The sequence below is a fragment of the Rhineura floridana genome, chromosome 15, assembly GCF_030035675.1.
Source record: "Rhineura floridana isolate rRhiFlo1 chromosome 15, rRhiFlo1.hap2, whole genome shotgun sequence".
In the NCBI taxonomy this organism is placed as follows: domain Eukaryota; kingdom Metazoa; phylum Chordata; class Lepidosauria; order Squamata; family Rhineuridae; genus Rhineura; species Rhineura floridana.
In genome coordinates, this window is record NC_084494.1 from 3,609,701 (window position 1) to 3,629,560 (window position 19,860).

General features: G+C 43.6%; 1 protein-coding gene across 9 annotated transcripts in view; it reads right to left on the minus strand.

Annotated features, from left to right (window-relative positions):
* CCDC28B (coiled-coil domain containing 28B) overlaps positions 1 to 19,860 on the minus strand; it is a 46,756-nt gene that overhangs the window by 17,803 nt on the left and 9,093 nt on the right. For all 9 annotated transcript variants that reach the window (XM_061597453.1, XM_061597452.1, XM_061597450.1 and 6 more), the window contains 2 exons: positions 19,284 to 19,453; positions 6,299 to 6,453 (listed from right to left, as the gene is read on the minus strand). In XM_061597453.1, coding sequence (XP_061453437.1) covers positions 6,299 to 6,453; positions 19,284 to 19,453 — 325 coding nt within the window. The remainder of the gene's footprint in view (positions 1 to 6,298; positions 6,454 to 19,283; positions 19,454 to 19,860) is intronic.

Sequence of the window (19,860 nt, forward strand, 5' to 3'; positions counted from 1 at the left end):
TTGCGTGTTCCAATGAACCCTGTGAGCGATGCTCCCAGCAGGGTCACCCATGGGGATAAGGTCAAGGGAGAGGAACCAGACAAAGAATGATCCAAGAAAGTCCTCAATGGCAGAACAGGCGGAGGATAACAATGTGTACATTACAATGGCTGTGAAGGCGGATGAAGGCTGCAGACTTCCAATCGTCGTGGTACCCATGCCATTGGATCAAAGGCATTTTCTGTCAAGATTGTGTGTTGATCGTCATGCGCCGATATCCCCACATAAAACAAATTCATGCACAGGCGTCTTCCAAGCAAACCAAACCAAACCAAAAGTCCCATGGCGATCGGCGAATGGCAACAGAGGCAGGACTGTGAAATCCGGAAGCCCCTAGTCATGGACCAGCACATGGGCGGTGGATACAGACTCAGTGGTCCCGGCTCAAGGACCGAGGCAGTTGAGTAGTTCGGCAGCTATATCCACGACTGAGCAGTCCTACTCAGGATCCACTCTGCTCACCCCATATGGGGAGGGGGCTAGAAAAGGTGCCCTAAACATAGTCAGCCTCATCTCTCTCCCTGACTGGATTACCGCATCCAGTGGGGTCACCACTTAGCAGACGCAAAAGACAAATGAACTTTGGAACATGGAATATACGGACATTGCTGGACAATACAGATAGTGAACGTCCTGAACGCAGGACTGCCATCATCACGAGGGAGTTGAGACATTTTAATATTGACACAGCAGCACTCCAAGAAACTCAAAGAGCAGGAGAAGGACAACTGAAGGAAGAAAAAGGAGGTTATACCTTCTTCTGGAAAGGACTGCCTGAACAAGAATGACAAATACATGGAGTAGGCTTTGCTATTAAAAATAATCTTGTGAAGCTCTTGTCAGAAGTTCCAATTGGCATTAATGAACAACTCTCAACTCTCCAGTTAAAACTTGCCAAAAACCAGCAGGCAACTATTGTAAGTGCTTATGCACCAACGTTAGATGCTGATGAAGACATCAAGGAAATTTTTTATAACCAGCTGGACACTATCTTATCAGAGATACCTAAGGAGGATACAATTATCCTCTTGGGTGATTTCAGTGCAAGAGTTGGGTGTGATTTCGATTTATGGCCAGAAACCATTGGGAAAGAAGGAGTTAGCAATAGCAACCTGAATGGCATTCTACTTCTGACTAAATGTGCAGAGCATAATCTTGTTATTACAAACACACTCTTTCATCAGAAAAATAAATTTAAAACATCATGGAAGCACCCTCGGTCAAAACACTGGCATCTTCTGGATTACGTAATTGTCCGTGGCAGAGATCGTCGTGATGCACTCCTCACTAGGACCTTGAAGAGTGCTGATGACTGCTGGACAGATCAGTGATTAATTCGATCCACTATGGCCATTAATATTGTTCCTCAACGTAGGCTCCAAGGAAGAAAACCAAGGCGTAAAATGAATATCCATGCCCTTCAAGATCCTATTAAGTGAGCTTGCTTTCAAACAACTCTCAAGAAACATCTACTGACGGAACTCCCTGAAAATGTCGAGGAACACTGGATTAAACTGAAGACATCCATTATTGCAGCATGTGAACAAACTATTGGATACCAAACTAAGAAACATCAGGATTGGTTTGATGAGAATGATAGTGAGATTGAACGTATCATCGACAAGGAAAGCCTTCCAGATATGGCAAAAAGACATTAACTGTGCTGCTAAGAAAAAAATCTATGCCAGTGCAAAGGCTGAGGTCCAAAGAAGAACTAGAGAATTTAAGAACGCCTGGTGGATAAAGAAAGCTGAAGAAAACCAACACTTTGCAGATGCTCACAATGCACGGGGCTTTTTTAATGCCACAAAGGCCATCTATGCACCAACAAATTACGGTACAAATCCCTTACGCTCAATGGATGGTACCAAACTTCTTAAGGATAAAGAGTCTATTGCACTGCGCTGGAAAGAGCATTACCATGACCTCCTCAATCGTAACTCTATCGTGGGTGATGAGGTCTTCTCGTAAATTGCACAACAACAAACTAGAGATGAGCTTGCAGTATCCCCTAATTTGGATGAAGTCAGTAAAGCCATCAATCAAATGAAGAACAACAAAGCTAGTGGACCTGATGGGATTCCTGCTGAAGTCTTTAAAGAAGGTGAGCCTGAACTTACACAACAACTTCAGAAGCTCATCGAAAAAATCTGGATGAGGGAGAAGATCCCGGAAGACTTTAGGGACGCCATAATCATCACCCTTTTTGAGAAGGGTGGTAGAACAGATTGCGGGAACTATCGAGGTATCTCTCATCTTGCTACCGCAAGTAAAATCCTTGCAAGGATCCTCTCAAATCACCTCCTGCCGATCTCAGAGGATGTCCTCCCTGAATCTCAAAATGGTTTCCGCCCTTCCAGGGGGACAGTGGACATGATCTTCACTGCATGACAGCTTCAAGAAAAATGCTGGGAGCAGAATCGACCTTTATATATGACGTTTATTGATCTGACGAAGGCCTTTGACACTGTGAATCGAACCGCTCTCTGGACCATTCTTCTGAAAACTGGATGCCCTGATAAATTTGTGAATATTTTGCGACTCCTTCATGACAACATGTCAGCAACAATTTTGGACAACAATGGCTTTCAATCCATTCAGAGTCGGATCAGGCACAAAACAGGGATGCAGACATATAATTATAAAATGATATCAAAAATTTAATATGTATACAAAAAGTCAATTTAAAATCCCTATAGATATTTTTCATATAATAATAAAAAGCCAGCAAAATAATAGAAAAATCAGTGCCCATATACAATAAAATACAAAATATATGATATAGTCAAGATAATCTAAATGTAGAGATAAAGGGCAACTTGTGAATAGTGGCCAATACGCATAAGTCCATGGCCATATGTAATAAATTGCAAAATGTATAACAGAGCCAAACGCGTTTCGACAGTTAGTCTTCTTCACTTGCTTTCATGATGAGTATACACTGCAAAGGGCAAAAAATATAATTAAGAACATTAACTACTAATGGTGAATGCCTCCGAGTGAAGAATGCTGTACAGCTGTTAAAACAGATGCCATAAATCCACTTACTTTTGTGTATTGTTCTAAGATATGAACTGATACGTGGGCTATAATTAACTCAGTTGTTCTGCATGAAAATAATAGTGAATTGTTACAAAATAATACAACAGACATTTTAACAATGAGTGAAATAATTTTGTATATATATATATATAATACATACCATTTCCTTCTGTCAATCAATTATAAAAAATATATTGACAATTTTGCCAACGTAACATATCCCAAGGATGTTGCTGTATTTTAAATATCTAATCAGCCAAGTCATTGTAGGAGGGTAAGCCTGCAGATGTTCTTGCACTCAGGTCCTGCTTGCGGGCTTCCCCCAGGCACCTGGTTAGCCGCTGTGAGAACAGGATGCTGGACTAGATGGGCCACTGGCCTGATCCAGCAGGCTCTTCTTATGTTCTTATGTTAGATGTAACACAGCTGTGGGAACTACTCCTCCAGCCACTCAGTACATGCCATATCTCATCTGAATCTGCTCAACTATTTTGCTCAACCATGACAACCAGAAAAATCAAAATGAGAATTAGTGAACATAAAATTGCATTAAATTAAATTAATTGCATGCTCCCATGGTAAAACATTTCATAAGCTGTGGACATACTGAAAATGATGCAAAATTTTGGACTATTGAGAAGGTCTCAGGAGTAGGAAGACAACTGGAAGCAAAATTGAAAAGAAGAGAACTCTTTTGGATATACTCCTTGAAGACGATGGTGCCAAATGGACTAAATGAAGATTTAAATTGGGCCCCTTTGTTGTAACAGGAAGCAGTTTGGCCCTTTTGCTGTAACAAGTTTTTTTGTGTCAGTAATTCTTTGCTAGGTATATGTGTGATCTGCATTTTGGAATTTTTGTATGTTAATTTATAGTTATTTAGACAGTTTATTGGCATACAGGTGGTCTAAGTATTCTTATGGTGAAGTGTCTCTGGTAACCCATTACGGGTTATTGGGCACTGTTCACAAGTTGCCCTTTATCTCTACATTGATATTATCTTGACTATATCATATATTTTGTATTTTATTGTATATGGGCACTGATTATTTTGCTGGCCTTTTTTATTATCATATGAAAATATCTATAGGGATTTTATATTGGCTATTCATATACATATTAAATTTTTGATATCATTTTATAATTATATGTCTGTACCTTAACTTTGTTTGGAGCACTGTGTTTGCGTTAAGGTAGATTTTAACTTCACACTTTTTGTAAAACAGGGATGCATCATTACTCCTTCCTTATTTGCTATCTCCATTGCTATGATTCTACACCTTGTTGAGGGGAAACTTCCTACTGGTATGGAAATCATATATCGAACAGATGGAAAGCTTTTTAATCTCAGTAGGCTGAAAGCAAAAAGTAGAACTTCAATATGCCAATGATAATGTAGTCTCCACACATTCAGAGAAAGATCTTCAAACTATCCTAAATGCCTTTGCAGAAGCATATGGACAGCTTGGGCTCTCACTTAATATTAAAAAAACCCAAAGAGCTTCATCAACAGGTGCGAACTAGTCCCTCTGTAGCATCATCAATCCAGCTTAATGGTGTGACATTGAAGAACGTTGATAACTTCCCCTATCTCCGCTGGTCTGCGCATATAACACCTGTCCTGGCCCGCCTGCACTGGCTGCCTATTTGTTTCCGAGCCAGATTCAAGGTGCTGGTTTTGACCTATAAAGCCTTACACGGTGTGGGACCACAATACCTTGTGGAACGCCTCTCCCGCTATGAACCTACCCGTTCACTTCGTTCAATATCCAAGGCCCTCCTCCGGGTACCAACTCATCAGGTTGCCCGGAGGATTGTTATTAGATCTAGGGCCTTTTCTGTGGTGGCCCCCGAACTGTGGAACAGCCTACCTGTGGAGATACGCCTGGCGCCTTCGGTACTTTCTTTTAGGCGCCAGGTTAAGACCTGGCTATACTCCCAGGCATTTTAATGTTCAATGTGTTTCATTTAATTTTTTTTTTTCGTTTAACTTGTTGCTGATTTTATTGTAATTTTATTGTAATATTGTATTTTAATCTTGTTTTGTTCACCGCCCAGAGAGCTATTCGCTATGGGCGGTTTAAAAATGAAATAAATAAATAAATAAATAAATAAATAATCTCGGCAGCCATCTCTCTGTAAAAACTGGCATTGATGCTGAAATTCAACATCGTCTGAGCTCTGCGAGTGCCGCATTCTCCCAAATGAAGCGTAGAGTGTTCGAGGATCGGGATATTCGCAGGGAGACCAAAATGCTTATTTACAAAGCCATTGTACTACCGACCTTACTGTATGCCTGTGAAACATGGACCATTTATAAACACCACTAAACTTCTTGAAAGATTCCACCAACGCTGCCTCCAGAAAATTCTGCAAATTACTTTGGAAGACAGATGGACTAAAGTTAGCATTTTGAAAGAAGCAAAGACTACCAGTGTTGAAACAATGATCCTTCAACATAAACTGCGCTGGACTGGCCATGTTGTTCAAATGCCTAATCACCGCCTTCCAAAGCAGCTACTTTACTCCCAACTTAAGGATGGAAAATGGAGCATCGGTGGACAGCAAAAGAGGTTTAAAGATGATCTTAAAGCAAATCTAAAAAAATGTAACATGAACATTGACAACTGGGAAGTCTTGGCCCATGAACGTCCCAAATGGAGTTTGGCTATTATCAAGTGCTGTGGACTTTGAAGAAGCACGAATACAGGGCGAATGGGACAAACAAGCTAAGCGGAAGGCACGTCAAACAAATCCTCATAACGACCATCTTCCATCTGGAAACCTATGTCTTCACTGTGAGAGGCTGTGCGGATCCAGAATTGGCATCCACAGTCACTTACGGACCCCCTGTTAAAGACCTTATCTTGGAAGACAATCTTACTCAGCCACAAGTGATTGCCAATGAATGAAATAAAGCAGGGGACCTCAATCGCACAAGGTGTTCTTACATTTGAGTGACTTAGTAAAAACTTCCTGTAGACCTTCCCCACTCAACATAGGTACAGTCACGTACTAAGCACACGAGGCAACATGCGTAAGGATGGTGGGGTTTGTGTGCATCCCCCCCAATCCATGGATACATGGAAACACCTGAACATGCCTGATGCTGGACAACATTTGTGACTCAGTTTCAGTTCCAGGTTGAAGAAGGAGGCAGGAGAGGGTGAGAATCTCTCAGTCAGAAAAAGGATAGCAGGTTCATTACAGCACTCACATTTGTCAGCAGCTGATCTAGGTTCCTGTCAGCCACAGTTTTTTTCTGGTCCTCAGCGAGTTCCTCCACACAGACATCCCGGCTGAAATGCAGTCGAGCCAATTTCTCTTGCATCTCCCGAACATGCTCTAGTTGCTCAAAAGAACATTCCTTCCCTGTGCCAACCAAGATGAGGAACACCAGTGTTATCCACAGAGCCTCCAACAGATGCCAAAACAAAACCTCCCATTTCCCCTGCAGAGAGGACCAGTTCAGAGGCAACACCAAACGATGATTTGGTACTAGGCAAACAGTGGTTTGCACAAAACAAAGGCTGGGACTACAAATGCAGCAAGAATAAGTCTGAAGTGGAATAATGGCCTGTGTGTCACTCACTTCAGGCTAGAGGGGGATTATATTTTAAAATGTTTTTCTGCATTGAAAACCCTCCCAAATACTTCATGTAGGTAGAAAATTTGCACAATAAGAAGAGCTCTACTCTGGAACCCCTCTGTGAAGGGCTAGTTTTCAACTTTAGTGAGACATTCCAGCACATCATTTTCATATTGTCTGGAGCAAGAACAAACCATGAGCCTGGGTTTGGTCATAACATTGAGCCAAACCATGGCTTTGCCCTAGGTAGCACAGCAGCAGCGGGAGTGCAGCGCCCAAGAACCTTTGCTCCAGGACTCCCGCATTTGCTGGTACAGACTAAGCCAACGTTTGGCTTAGCATTATGTGTGAACCCGGTCAGAAAGAAGAACCTGAACAATGTGTCTTGCAGTCTATTCCAGCACATCAGCTTTCTCTGCAGACTAGGTGAGATTTTGCCTTACTTAGATACAACAGCAAATAAGTGGTTTGCTAGTGAGGTTTATGGTTTAGGGCCAGGAGAACTTTTTCCCATATGAGCCCTGCCCACTGAGTAAAGTCAACAAGGGAGGCCCTTTTGTGTGTCCCGTCAATGCCCTGTAGTCTGGTAGTTGCACCCTGGCTCTGGAACTCTGCCCTAGGGGAGCCTGCCTTGAGCCCTCTTTAATGGCATTACCCATACAGTTAACAAAAGACAAAGTCATAGGAACCCAAGTGAAAAATAATTATATCAAAAATAATTGTTATTTAGGCATGAACAATTATACATGTAAGCATGTGCAGATATGTGTACAAAATTACAAAATACAAATTCTCCACACTATCGTCACTATATTCAAAACAAAACAAAAGATCTCCAAACAATACAGGTGATAAACTGACAAGATCTCCCGGATTGCATCTCTTTTCATTATTCTTCAGAATCAGATTGGAGAATCATTCATAGATGGCAGCCATAAATCCCCTTAGTGCCTCACACCTTTCTTTCTTTCTTAAAATAAAATGTAAAATGTCATCATCCATTTGATAATACACCTACCTTGATCCTTCTATGAGCACTTAATCATTTCAGTTCAACCTGAAGGGCTATAACTTGAAGAATTGCAATAAAAAGGGATTAGAATATTTTTAAAAATAATAATTTGGTGTTTTAAAAATATACACAAACTGCTGCTGTTGCTTACCAAATACATTTTACCAAACAAACTGATCCCCCACGTAAGACATCGGCCAAACTTTGGTAAGCAGCAGCAGTTTCTGTATATCGGCATCATTATTTTGAATTTTGAAGGATTCAAAATTACTTCACTTTTGGAATATAGGCTTGAATTTGAATGCATTATAACGTATGATATTATCTTAGAAAGTTTTCTAAATATCAAAATTTTTATATTGCACTTGAGTGATATTGATTCTGAAGAAGTATGACGTTTATTTATCTATTTTATTTACTTATTTATTAAATATATATCCTGCCCTTCCTCCCAGTAAGAGCCCAGGACAGCAAACAAAAACACTAAAAACACTCTAAAACATAATAAAAACAGACTTTAAAATATATTAAAACAAAACATCATTAAAAACGTCTTTTAAAAAAAAGCTTTAAAAATATCTTAAAAAGTAATTCCAACACAGATGCAGGCTGGGATCAGGTCTCTACTTAAAAGGCTTGTTGAAGTAGGCCTTGAAAATGAGATATAGTCCTGGAGATCTCATCCACTTATCATCCATATTGTTTGGAGAAATTTTTTGTTTTGCTTGGAGAATTTATATTTGCATTTAGTACTTTTGTATTCCATGTATACATATCTGCACATGCTTACATGTATAGTTGTTCATGTTCAATAAGCAAAGGTAGCAGATGTTAGAGGGTAGCAGTAGCAGCCATTTCTTCCCATCTCTTTCAACATGCACAAGTAATTCCTCAGGATGGGAGGGGGGGAAGCCACGCATAAACCCTAAGATATACTGTATTCCTGGGGCTCCTGAACTGTGGTCCACAGACCCCCAGTGGCCTGCTTGCTCCATTCAGGTAGTCCGTGACATGCCCACATTAAATATTCATGTTGATTGTTAATTGTATTTCTGTTGCTTCTTCTTTTTTGTATTTTATTGCATTACAGTTCTATGGAATGCAACTGTAATACTATAAAATGCAATATGGAAAAAAATGGACTGCCTTCAAGTTGATTCCGACTTGTGACGACCCTGTGAATCGGGTTTTCGTGGTAAGTGGTATTCAGAGGTGGTTCTACCATTGCCTTCCTCTGAGGCTGAGAGGCAGTGACTGGCCCAAGGTCACTCAGTGAGCTCCATGGCTGTGTGGGGATTGTCGTAGTCCAACACCTTAACCACTACACCACACTGGCTCTCAAAATGCAATATATAAGAAACAAAATAGGCAACAAAAATACAATGAAAAACCAGGCAGAACCTGGCACAGTGCATTACTATTGCTACAACTGGCAGGAAAATTCATTCAACGGTCTACCAAGACCATCAGCAATTTTCAAGCGGCCTGCAGAGAAAAATGTTTGGGAACCACGGCTGTACTTTATAGCAAATTATTTGGGGTTTGGGGGCTGTATCTTTGGTCCTATGGGAAGAGGAGTCAAGTGGCATAGTTAGTAGTGTGGATTATGTTTGTGCTACTTAGCTAAAATAAAATGTCCCTTTAAAGCCCATTCTGTTCAGAAGTGCCTGTCATGGACCTCACAGAGAAATCCTGGCAAAGCTAGCAGGAGGAGGAGGAGGACTGGGATCCTGGGGGGCGGGGTGTAGTGGCCTGCAGAGGGAGGAGACTAAAACTGAAGACTTCAGCTGCTGTCAACGAGACAGTCAGCAGATGATCTGCCTTCTTCCCTGTCACCAAGGACATGCCAGCAGAGCGATGAGTGCCCTCTTGCTTGCCCAGTCCCGATCCGGGAGACAATTCCTGCACAGGTAATGAGCCTGCCCCGAACCTACTTAAGTGGTCTCAGGAGGCATGTCAAGTTGCTGTGACATCTTTGCTTGAGTAGCCATGCCTAGTAATCTCCTATAATGTTGCAAGGCCCATGTTATCTGTAAACTGAACTATCAATTGCTCTCATGTTAAATTTTGCATTAAACATAACAGAGAACTTCAGCTGCAATTGGGTAGGCCAGGACACCATGGTTCACGATGGATGGATGGGTGCGGGGGGTGGGATCCTACAGAACATGCTTGCCAAGACCCAGGCCCTCCAACTTGAGAACCAGACCCTGAGGAACCAGGTCGCACAGCTCAGCACAACCACGAATGCCTTGGAGGCTAGCCAGTGCCTGCCCCACGCTCCTGTTGAACTCTCGGGCAAATACAGTAGGAACTGTGAATAATTCCTGACGTTCATCGTACAGTGTGAGCACTACATCAAAGTGTGTCTGGCGGACTTGTGGTCTAGGTGAATGCTGAGCAATCTTCCAGTGCTGGTTTTGTACAGGTTAAAAACTTTACCTGCTTTGAATCTGCTTTTTCTCTTAGCCTGGTAGCTCCCACATTGTATGCTGAGGTTGCTGTGAGCTCAAAGTACCCACTTATGAAGGGGACTGTCCACTGTATCTCTGTATATTTTACTGGTTCTCTGACCTTGCCTCCTTCCAAACAGCCTCTGGTTTTGGTAAAGTGAGCAGGAGGAGGGGACTGGGATCCCAGGGAGGGCCCTAGTGGTCTGCAGGGGAAGGAGGCTAGAACTCCAGCAGTCCTGTAAGTGCAGCCCCACCCCTGAACTGTCAAAGAGAGAGTCAGCTGATAAGCCTCCTCCCACCAGTCTCTGCCTGTCCTCCTGAGCCACCTCCCAGCAGGGGGGAGGAACAGGCAGCAAGACAGGAGGAGACTGGGGAAGAACTGGCTGATGTGCCTCCTCCCCTGTTGCCAAGGATGCACCGGCAGTTGCAATGGAGCTCCTGCTTGCTTGCGCAGTCCCAGTTTGAGAGACAATTCTCATGCACGTAGCAAGCCTGCCCTGAGCCTATTTAAGTGGCCTCAGGGGGCACGTCTTGACAACATCTTCACTTGAGTAGCCATGCTTCGTAATCTATCGTAATGTCACAGAGACCTATGTTATCTGTAAGCTGATCTATGAACCACTCTAATGTTAAATTTTGCATTCTAATGGAGAAAAGCACATCAGCACCTCTGAATCTGATTCCAATGGGGTAGCCAGGACACTCCCTTGACTTGGGGTGGGGGATCCATTTGCTGCTCCAGCTCAAGCAGCAAAATATCTACCTCTCCCTACCACCTGATTGCAGGGAGGGAGTGCTTATCCTAAAACAATGCCTTGAGGCTGTGAAGGGCTGGATGCAACTTAATCCAGACAAGACAGAAGTGTTGCTGTCAAGGGGAAAGCTGTGCCAGGGATAGGGCTGCAGCCTGTTCTGGATGTGGTTGCATTTCTCTTGAAGGAGCAGGTCTGCAGTTCGGGAGTCATCCTGGATCCTGCCCTGCTGCTTGAATATCAGGTGGCTGCAGTAGCCAGGAGTACTTTTGGCCAGTTCAAACTGGTCTACCAGCTGTGCCCATTCCTGGAAGCAGTTGACCTAGCCACAGGGACACATGCATTGGCGACATCGAGGATTGATTACAGTAATGCACTCTATGTGGGGCTGCCTTTGAAAATGGTTCGGAAATTGTAGTTGGTTCAAAATGTAGCAGCCGGAATGTTGACTGGATTGCAGCGCAGGGAGCATATCACTCCTGTGCCTTGTTGACTCCACTGGCTCCCAGTTTGTTTCCAGGCCCAATTCAAAATGCTGGTTCTGACCTTTCAAGCCCTGAACGGCCTTGGACCAATGTACCCAAGGGACCACTTATGCCCATATGTACCATATGTACCTGCCCAGGATTTAAGATCATCTGTCTCTGGTCTCCTCTGTGTGCCTGGAATGAAAGATGTTAGACTGACAGGCATATGGGAGAGAGCCTTTTCAGTTGTGGCCCCCAAGCTTTGGAATACCTTACCCCAAGAAGCCCACTCTGCTCCCTCCCTGATGGTGTTCTGGAGACTTCTGAGGGACTGAGGGTAGAGCCTGACACTGATTTTATGCCTTCTATGTTAATATGTGTGTGTATATATAGTATTTTATGTATTTTAATTGCATTTTATGTATTTTAATTTATTTTAATGTTTTTGTGATCTTTATTGTGTACAATTTTTATTATGTACATGTTCAATTTTATTGTAAGCCGCCCTGAGCACCCTATTATAGGGTAGAAGGGAGGATAGAAATATTTTAAATAAATAAATAGATAAAATGTTGGACCATTCCTACACTGTGTGGCAAAGACTTTCCTTTTTAGGAAGGCTTTTGGACAATAACGTTTGTTTAATGATGTTTATTTTACTTTTTTTTAAAAAAAAGTGGTGTTCTAAATAGTCTGACACATAGGGCACAGGACATCCTCTGTTTTTTGCTCCATATGGGGAAGGGGTGGTCTGGCGATGTGGGGGACAGATTGTTACGGGCAGATCACTGTATGGCTCTGATCCCCTCCTGCATGTGTGGTGGACAGATTAAGATGCTCCACCCCCATCCCCTGGAGACTAATGGAATCCAATGGATTTCTGAACATTCTGGGGAAAAATTCATGAATCCTTGGTTGAAAAATTGTACAAAATCTTTCTAATATTTAGGAGTGATCATTTAAAAAAACTGGCTAAACCAACAATTGAATTTTAGTCCTGTCATTAAAGATACAGTTTGTAAATTAAAAGAAAGGAAACATTACTCCCTATCCTGGCTGGGTGGGGTGGCTGCTATTAAAATGACATTCTGCCACAATTAAACTTTTTGTTTCAGGCTGTTCCAGTTCTAATCTCTAAAGATACACTCAACAAATGGCAACAACTCCAAGTTTCTTTTATACATCAAGGGCAGAAACAAAGGCTAACTAAAATTAACCTTTACTGCAATGCAGGAAAGGTGGGTTGGGCATCCCCAAGAAACAGCTTTATTATGACGCTTCCCACCTCATTTTGTACTTAATTCCACAAATAAAACCTGGCTAGATATTGAACAAATGGGGTTTACTTTGCAAGAATTGAGGGGTCTTCCCTTTATCATACATGCTAGTAAAAAGTTGGAAACCACTGTAAACCCCTTTCACTGGTGTAAAACCATGCCTCCCATACTTAGCCATCTATTTTTCTTCAAATGAAATAAATTCCTACAATTCAAGACTTTATCATATCAAGGGTTTTTATGTTGGTTTAAACCTCAAATCAGCAGCACAAATGAAAATCCAATTTAAAAATGATGCAGTTCCCCAGTTTCAGTTACATCAGGCTCTTTATTTCAGCAGCTTCCTTGTGGTAAAACAACGTGGAAAGGCCCTAACACCATTTGAAGCTTTTATTCATTAATCAGCAAGATTTGGCAGGGATACTCTATCGATAACATATACCATTTTATTGGAGGAAACTGTGAGGTCACATACTGTTTATAAGTCACTCTAGGAACAAGATTTAAATAAAAAATAGATGAAAGCTCTTGGAACGCCATGTGGAGTAAGTGTACATTCAAATCGGTCTCAGCCTTGGTTGCCCTGACGGATGACCTTTATCAGGAGAAGGGCGGAGGGAGTGCAACTCTGTTATTCTTATTTGATCTCTCAGCAGCTTTTGATACCATTGACCATAGTATCCTTCTGAGCCAACTGACTGAGCGGGGTTTCGGAGGCACTCTTTTACAGTATGGTAGCTGGTTGCATCCTATCACTGTAGGTAGTTTGGTACTACTTTCCACAGACTCTATCATATAACCATTTGTTCTTCTTCCTGCTGTCTCTAATGCTCCTGAGTATGGTTTGAGTGTGTATGAAGAGTTGTCCCCGTGCAGAACAAACAAGTCAAAGAATTCTGATTTAGCTAGTGATCTGTTTCTTTGATCATCTACTGTATAATGGCATACATTTCCATTGCTCTTGCAGGCTGGCCTTTGGGGAACACTTTAACTAAGCTTTTTTTTAAACAGGATCTTGCCCCCTGGTCCTTCCCATATACTTGAGTGCATTGGGATGTGATCTCAGGTTGCAATGCTCTTTCTCCACCATACTCTGGAAGGCTTGGATTGGATTTAACAGGGTCTATATGGAGAACAGTGACATGTTTGTCCCTGCCCACTCCTCACACTCGATGGCTGCCTTACCATCTCTAGAAGGGTGAGCTCTGCATAAGCAGCATCAGATTCCAAGGTCCCTGTGCATATTTTCTTGAGCATCTCTTCTAGAGGCTTGTTTCTAAAGCCGTGACATGCCTTTAGTGGTTGAGGCTTCCTATGTAGAGGACACTGCTTGTCAGGGTCCGCTATCTTCTCTTGGATGTGATAGGAGATACAACTGTTTTGTGAACTGAAACTGGTGTTCTATAGTCACCATCTCTTGTGATTGGCTCTTCATTCCTGAGGTGAGTTGTATTAACCATACTAGGGACCCCAAAGGCAAAGCTTGCATCATTCCTGACTTAGCCGAGTCGCAGATTAAATTGAGAACACCGAAAAAAGGAAGGAAGGCACATAGATATTCTTCTTTATATTTTGAGCCTAGTGAGATCCATTTTTCTTGCAAGCTATGTGGCAATTTCTCCACAATGGGTTCACTCCACGAGCTGTGTCAAGATATCCATGCCCGGTTAGATATGGGTCAGCTTTCGCCAACTCCAGTTCAGGCAATAGGTCTCCCAGTTCTCATAATTTGAGGCTGTCTTTGTTTGAGATCTTAGGGAAGCTCTCCACCTTTTTTAGCAGTGCATACTCAGTCACCTCTGGCCGGCCATAGCACTCCTCCAGTCTGTCTCATACTGCGTTCATAGGGGCTGCAGGATCACTTGCAGTGCTGACCTGAGCCACTTTGCATAGACTGAGGGTTCATTACCTAACCTTTTAGCCAGCAGATTGAGCTCCTCACCTGAAGTGATATCTAGCTCCCTGGTAGCATTCTGGGAAGCTCTATTTTCAGGAAGGACATCAAACCTGGTGAATCCTCTGTTGACAAGCTTGCGGCAAATCAGGTATTGGCAAGATCTGTCATGCTGGAGGTTTCCCTCAGAGTACCATGGGGTGTTTGCCAAATGGGTGTGACATGGCAGTTTATGGATTAGACAGAAGAGCAGAGTCCAGCTGATCAGACATACAGGGATGGTGCATGGCGTGCATTCCTCATACTTTTAATGAAGGTCCTTCGGTGGCTGTGGGTTGAACCCGGTTCTCTAGAGAGTCTGAGTTTAGCCCCAAGGTAGCACATCTTCCTGTGTGCACGTGCTTGAATTACAAACCAGTTGTGGTGCCTTTGTATGCATATCTGCATCTGGATCATCGTAGAAATAATTTGTATTCATGGTGAAGTATGTGATCTCATTAACTGTGTACTGGCTACTATGGTTCAGTTCATAGTCTGCAGTGCATGGTGTGCAGACCTCTGCCTCAATTTCATTGAGCTGGCTGTCCTCGCCTTCCTCTTCTATGGCAGCTTCAAGAGCCCTAGCTTGAGCCTCAGCTGCTGTTGGTTCTTTTTCGAGACGTGAGGCTTCCAGCTCAGCTCTCAAGGTTGCTTCTTGTTTGCTATAATGGACACACGCCTGTGCCTTAGCAGCCGCTAAGCTAACCAAAGCTAGGTCTGAACATACAGATCTCTTTGACTTGGTTGAGCACCTGGAAAAGCGGGAGCATTGAGAACCTGTTTCTTGCAGGCGGTTTATCCTGCTCTCTGCTTCGAAGATGGCCCCCTTTACAATGTTGTCGCAATCTTGGTTGATAGACTCCTAAATAGCTTACTCCTCCAAACTTAAATCTGAGTTGCCTTCAGTTAGGAGGGAAAGATATTTTCTGGATGATAAATGGTAGTGTGCATATTTGGACCTTAACTGGGCCGTGGTCGGTTGAATCTTAACTCCATCTATAGCATTTATGACATCATATGTGGTTTGCTCCACTTTGTCCCAGGCCCTTTCTGCCTTGTCCAGGTATTGCTCTTTCTCAGCTTCATATGCTTCCTGGGCCTTTTGGGTCAATACACACGTCTTTGTGGGTCTTTGACTTGATGGGTTTGAGCTGTGGTCTGTGTAGCTCCACCTGTGGGCCTGGGCCTAGCCGCAAGGATGCGGCACAGGGCGTGGGCCAGAGAAGTTGCGCCTGCTCTAGCTGTCTTGCCACTGTTTTGGCCTCATCACATGTTGAGCTGCGTGTCTATCCAGGCAGATAACCTCACATCCAATCCACACTTTATGTACCTTAAATCTTCTATTTTATTCATAAACAGTCTTGAACAATAACTACTCATAAATTCAGTAAGGAGCTGCAAAAAGATGATGAGGAGAGGATTAACATTAGAATAAAGGGGACTGAATGGAGGCATGGTGAAAAGATAAGGTCCTCCAAGCTGCGGAGAACCAGGGCTGAGGGAGGCTGTCTTCCTCCTAGGAAGAACCAGTCCAAAAAGAGAACTAAAGACTTTTTCCAGGAGCAGCCAACTGAGGCATGATAACAGGCAATCAGTTGCTAACAGATTTACTAAAGAGAATTTTTACCTACAAGCCTGCAGGCAGTATATTAAATAATACAATGGCCAGCTGGGGCAGAGCAGTGCCTACTGAAGACCTTCCTCTTCCAATAACATCTGTTCATATCTACTTCAGCAAGTTTTAGACCCCCTGGAAGCCCATAGCAAATTGTGTGCAAGACACTTTGAGGGTAAAGTCGCTTACCTCTGTAGCAATCTGGATGCCACATTCACTGCAGTAAATAATGTCTGCTGCAACCATCTTGGGATCAGTTTCAGGTGATAGAGCCTTATGACATGGACCAGGTGCTTGCAGCAACATGTCCTCTCGACCCTTGCCCCTTTTGGCTTATTAAAGCTTGCTGAGGGAGTATGGCCAAGTGGATCTAGGGCAGCCTTTCCCAACCAGTGTGCCTCCAGATGTTGTTGGACCACAATTCCCATATTTCCTGACCATTGGCAATGCTGGCTGAGGCTGATGTTGGTCCAACAACATCTGGAGGCACACTGGTTGGGAAAGGCTGATCTAGAGTGTTGTCAACGCATCCTTGCAGGAGGGAGTGGTGATGGCTGTCCCGAAAGAGATGGTGATCTGACCATTCTTGAAAAATCCCACCCTGGACCCAGTGGTTTTTAGATGTTTTAATTGCATGTTGCTCTGCACTCCTTTGGGAAGAAGGCCGGGATATACAATTATGATGATGATGATGATGATGATGATGATTTCTGATATAAAGCTACTGGTGATTGCAATATTGTATTTTATCTCACTGCTCTGCGATTTCTTTATTTCTTTAAAGCATTTTTAATCTAAAAGACATGGCAAGAAAGGCAGCATGGGGGGGGGAGGAAGCAAACTGAGACACAGCTTCTTAGTTCCAGAGCCCTGTAATGACCAGCTGGAATGGAAAGACGGTGAGGAAGAGGAGGAGAGGACAAGGAGGAGCCAAACTTCGCTGGTCTTTCAGATAGTATTTTTCCCCCTAATGTTGTTATGTCCCTTTTTTGACACTGTTGATTTTAGTGGAACTGTTACTCGCCTTGGACTTCCATGCAAAGATGGGATACTCTGGAGAGACCCGCTGCCACTCAGTGTAGGGAATACTCAGCTCGATGGGCAAGTGGTCAGACTCTGTGGGAGGCAGCTACCTCATGTCCCTATGAGCCACGATTTGGTGGTATGTCTGGACTGGCTAGTGGAGTCTGAGCTGTGCAGGAAGCACACCTGCAGCACCCTTCTGCCTGCGTGGCTTTAAGAAATGGCATGGTGGAGAAGCCTTGGGCTGGAGAGACATGGTTTCAAATGTGTGCCTGCCCATGGACCATTTACTTAGGGTGTGAGAGCCACCTCACAGGGTTGCTATGAGGATAAAATGAGGAGTGGTGGAGGGTGAGAATTGTATAATGGCATATAATGGTATCCTGAACTCCTTGGAGGAAAGGCAGGATTAAAAATGTGGGCAGATGAAATGTTTCACTGCAAGTGCCTCACCCGCTACCAAAACACTGGCAGGCTCTCAGTTAGCCTTTGATATTCAATCAGGTTTCTTTCCTGCCCCTTCCCCAGGGCTCAAGCTAGGTCACAACATTTATGTATGTATTTATTTATTTATTTATTTATTATGACATTTATATCCTACCTTTCATCCAAGGAGCTGAAGGTGGCACACATGGTTCTCTTCCCTCTCCATTTATCCTCACAACAATCCTGTGAGGTAGGTTAGGCTGAAAGGCAGTGGATTGGCCCAAGGTCACCAGTGAGCTTTCTGGCTGAGCGGGCATTCAAACCAGGGTCTCCCAGGTCCTAGTCCAAAACTCTAACCACTGCACCACACTGGTGTAGTGTCTCATGTAAGAATTTAAGAAGGGCCACGCCAAATCAGACCAAAATGTCTGTCTGGCCTAGCATCTTGTTTCCAACAGTGGGCAACCAGTGGTTTGTTCATTATTAAATTTATATCTGGCTCTTCCTCCCAAAGGGAGCTGAGAGTGGCAAACAGGTGATAAAACACTAAAGAAATTTTAAAAAACAAAAAAAGTATTTAAAACAAAATATCTTTAAAAACATATTTAAAGCCCACAAGCAGCATGTTAAAGCCACAGCCTGGACCAGTTGTCCATCCCCCAGCAGCAGGTTCACCACCTCTAAAGGAGCACCCCTCAACATGGTACCTGCCAGATATTTTGGACTGGGGCCTCTTGTTCCTTCTTGCTGCTGCTGTCCTCATTCCTCAACCCCTGCCCCATTTTGCTGCTGCATTAGGGGTGACAATGCTGGCAATTTCTCCTCCTCCTCCCAGCCTGGGTCTGAGGAAGGACCCCTTGGCCCTTCCTCAGAGGCTAGAATGAGGCAGGGAAGAGAGCCTTGCCAGGTGGGTGTATGGCAACAGCCATCATGAGAGCTAGGCAACAATATGGCAAGATGGCTGGTGGCCCAAGGGCACCAATTCACTACTCCCCCATGCCTGCTGCGTGTGGCATTTGTCTCAGCTGGCCTCCGCAGAGTGCGGGCCCTGGTTTGGACTACAACTCCCATCCGCCCCAACCAGCACAGCCTGGACCATCTGGGGTTGATGGGAGGTAATCAAAAACAGGTGGAAGGCAAGGGGCTGAAGAAGGTTGTTCTGAAGAGAGAGGTTCTGTTTCAAAATAATGGCTAAGAGCCATTAAGGAGCTCCATCATTCTCCAGTGAATTCTCCAAATTTATTTGCACTGTGCGAAAAAGTATTTCCTGTTGCCCGTACTGCATTTACTCCCAATGCGGTCTTGTTTTTAACCTCGCAGCTATATTACAAATGCAGACCTGAACTTGAAGTCACATGGCTCAAAACAATCTCCAAATAATTATCAGATTTCACTGCCAACCCTCTTCCTCCATGCACCTCAGGACAGCAGCTTTGTGGGTAACCCCAATTTGTCTTCACAACAGCCCTGTGAAGTAGGTTAAGCTGAGAAAAGTTAACTTAGTTGTACAGCTGAGCAAAGATTTGACCTCGCTGTTCCCAATCCAACACCAAGTCCAGAAACTGGCATTTCTGATCATTTTTCTCTCCGCAATCATCACACCACTACTGGTGTTCAGGATTGACCTCTGACTCCAGTGGCCTTCAAGAACTTACCAAAAGCCTGCAGCTTTCCAGAATGGAAGTCATTCAGCAGGTTCAGGAGACCACCCTCCATCTCATACACATCAGAGACATCAGTCAGGAACAAGTGCTGCAGGGGGGTGGCCATTGCTGCCCCTGCACTGCCACCAAGCTGGGGGGCTCGTGGTTTCTCCTTGTTCGCTCTGCGTCAGACAAAAATTAGAAGAAAATATGAAGTCCAGGGTGGGACTAAGCAGGAAGTCTGTCTGCCTGTCTCAGAGCACAAAGAGATGCCTTCAGCATCATTTCCCCTTCCCTTGCCAACAATCGAGGAATTTTGCCAACTGGGCCTTCTTGAATGGCCAGCTGGGAATGCGTGGATGGTGATAAGACACTGGACAAGAGTCTCTCTCAGGAGTGCTGTCTAATCTCCTCTGCCTAGTGATGATGTGTGGTCATGCCGAGTGATCCCCCACCCTAAATTATTTGCAGGAAGTGAACTTGGGGAGCGTTTTGATGTTTTTTTCTGAGAGAATCTATACATTTCTTCTTATCCAGAGAGGCTGTCTCAAGAGCTGGCTTCCCCTTAAAATACATGAAACATTATGCT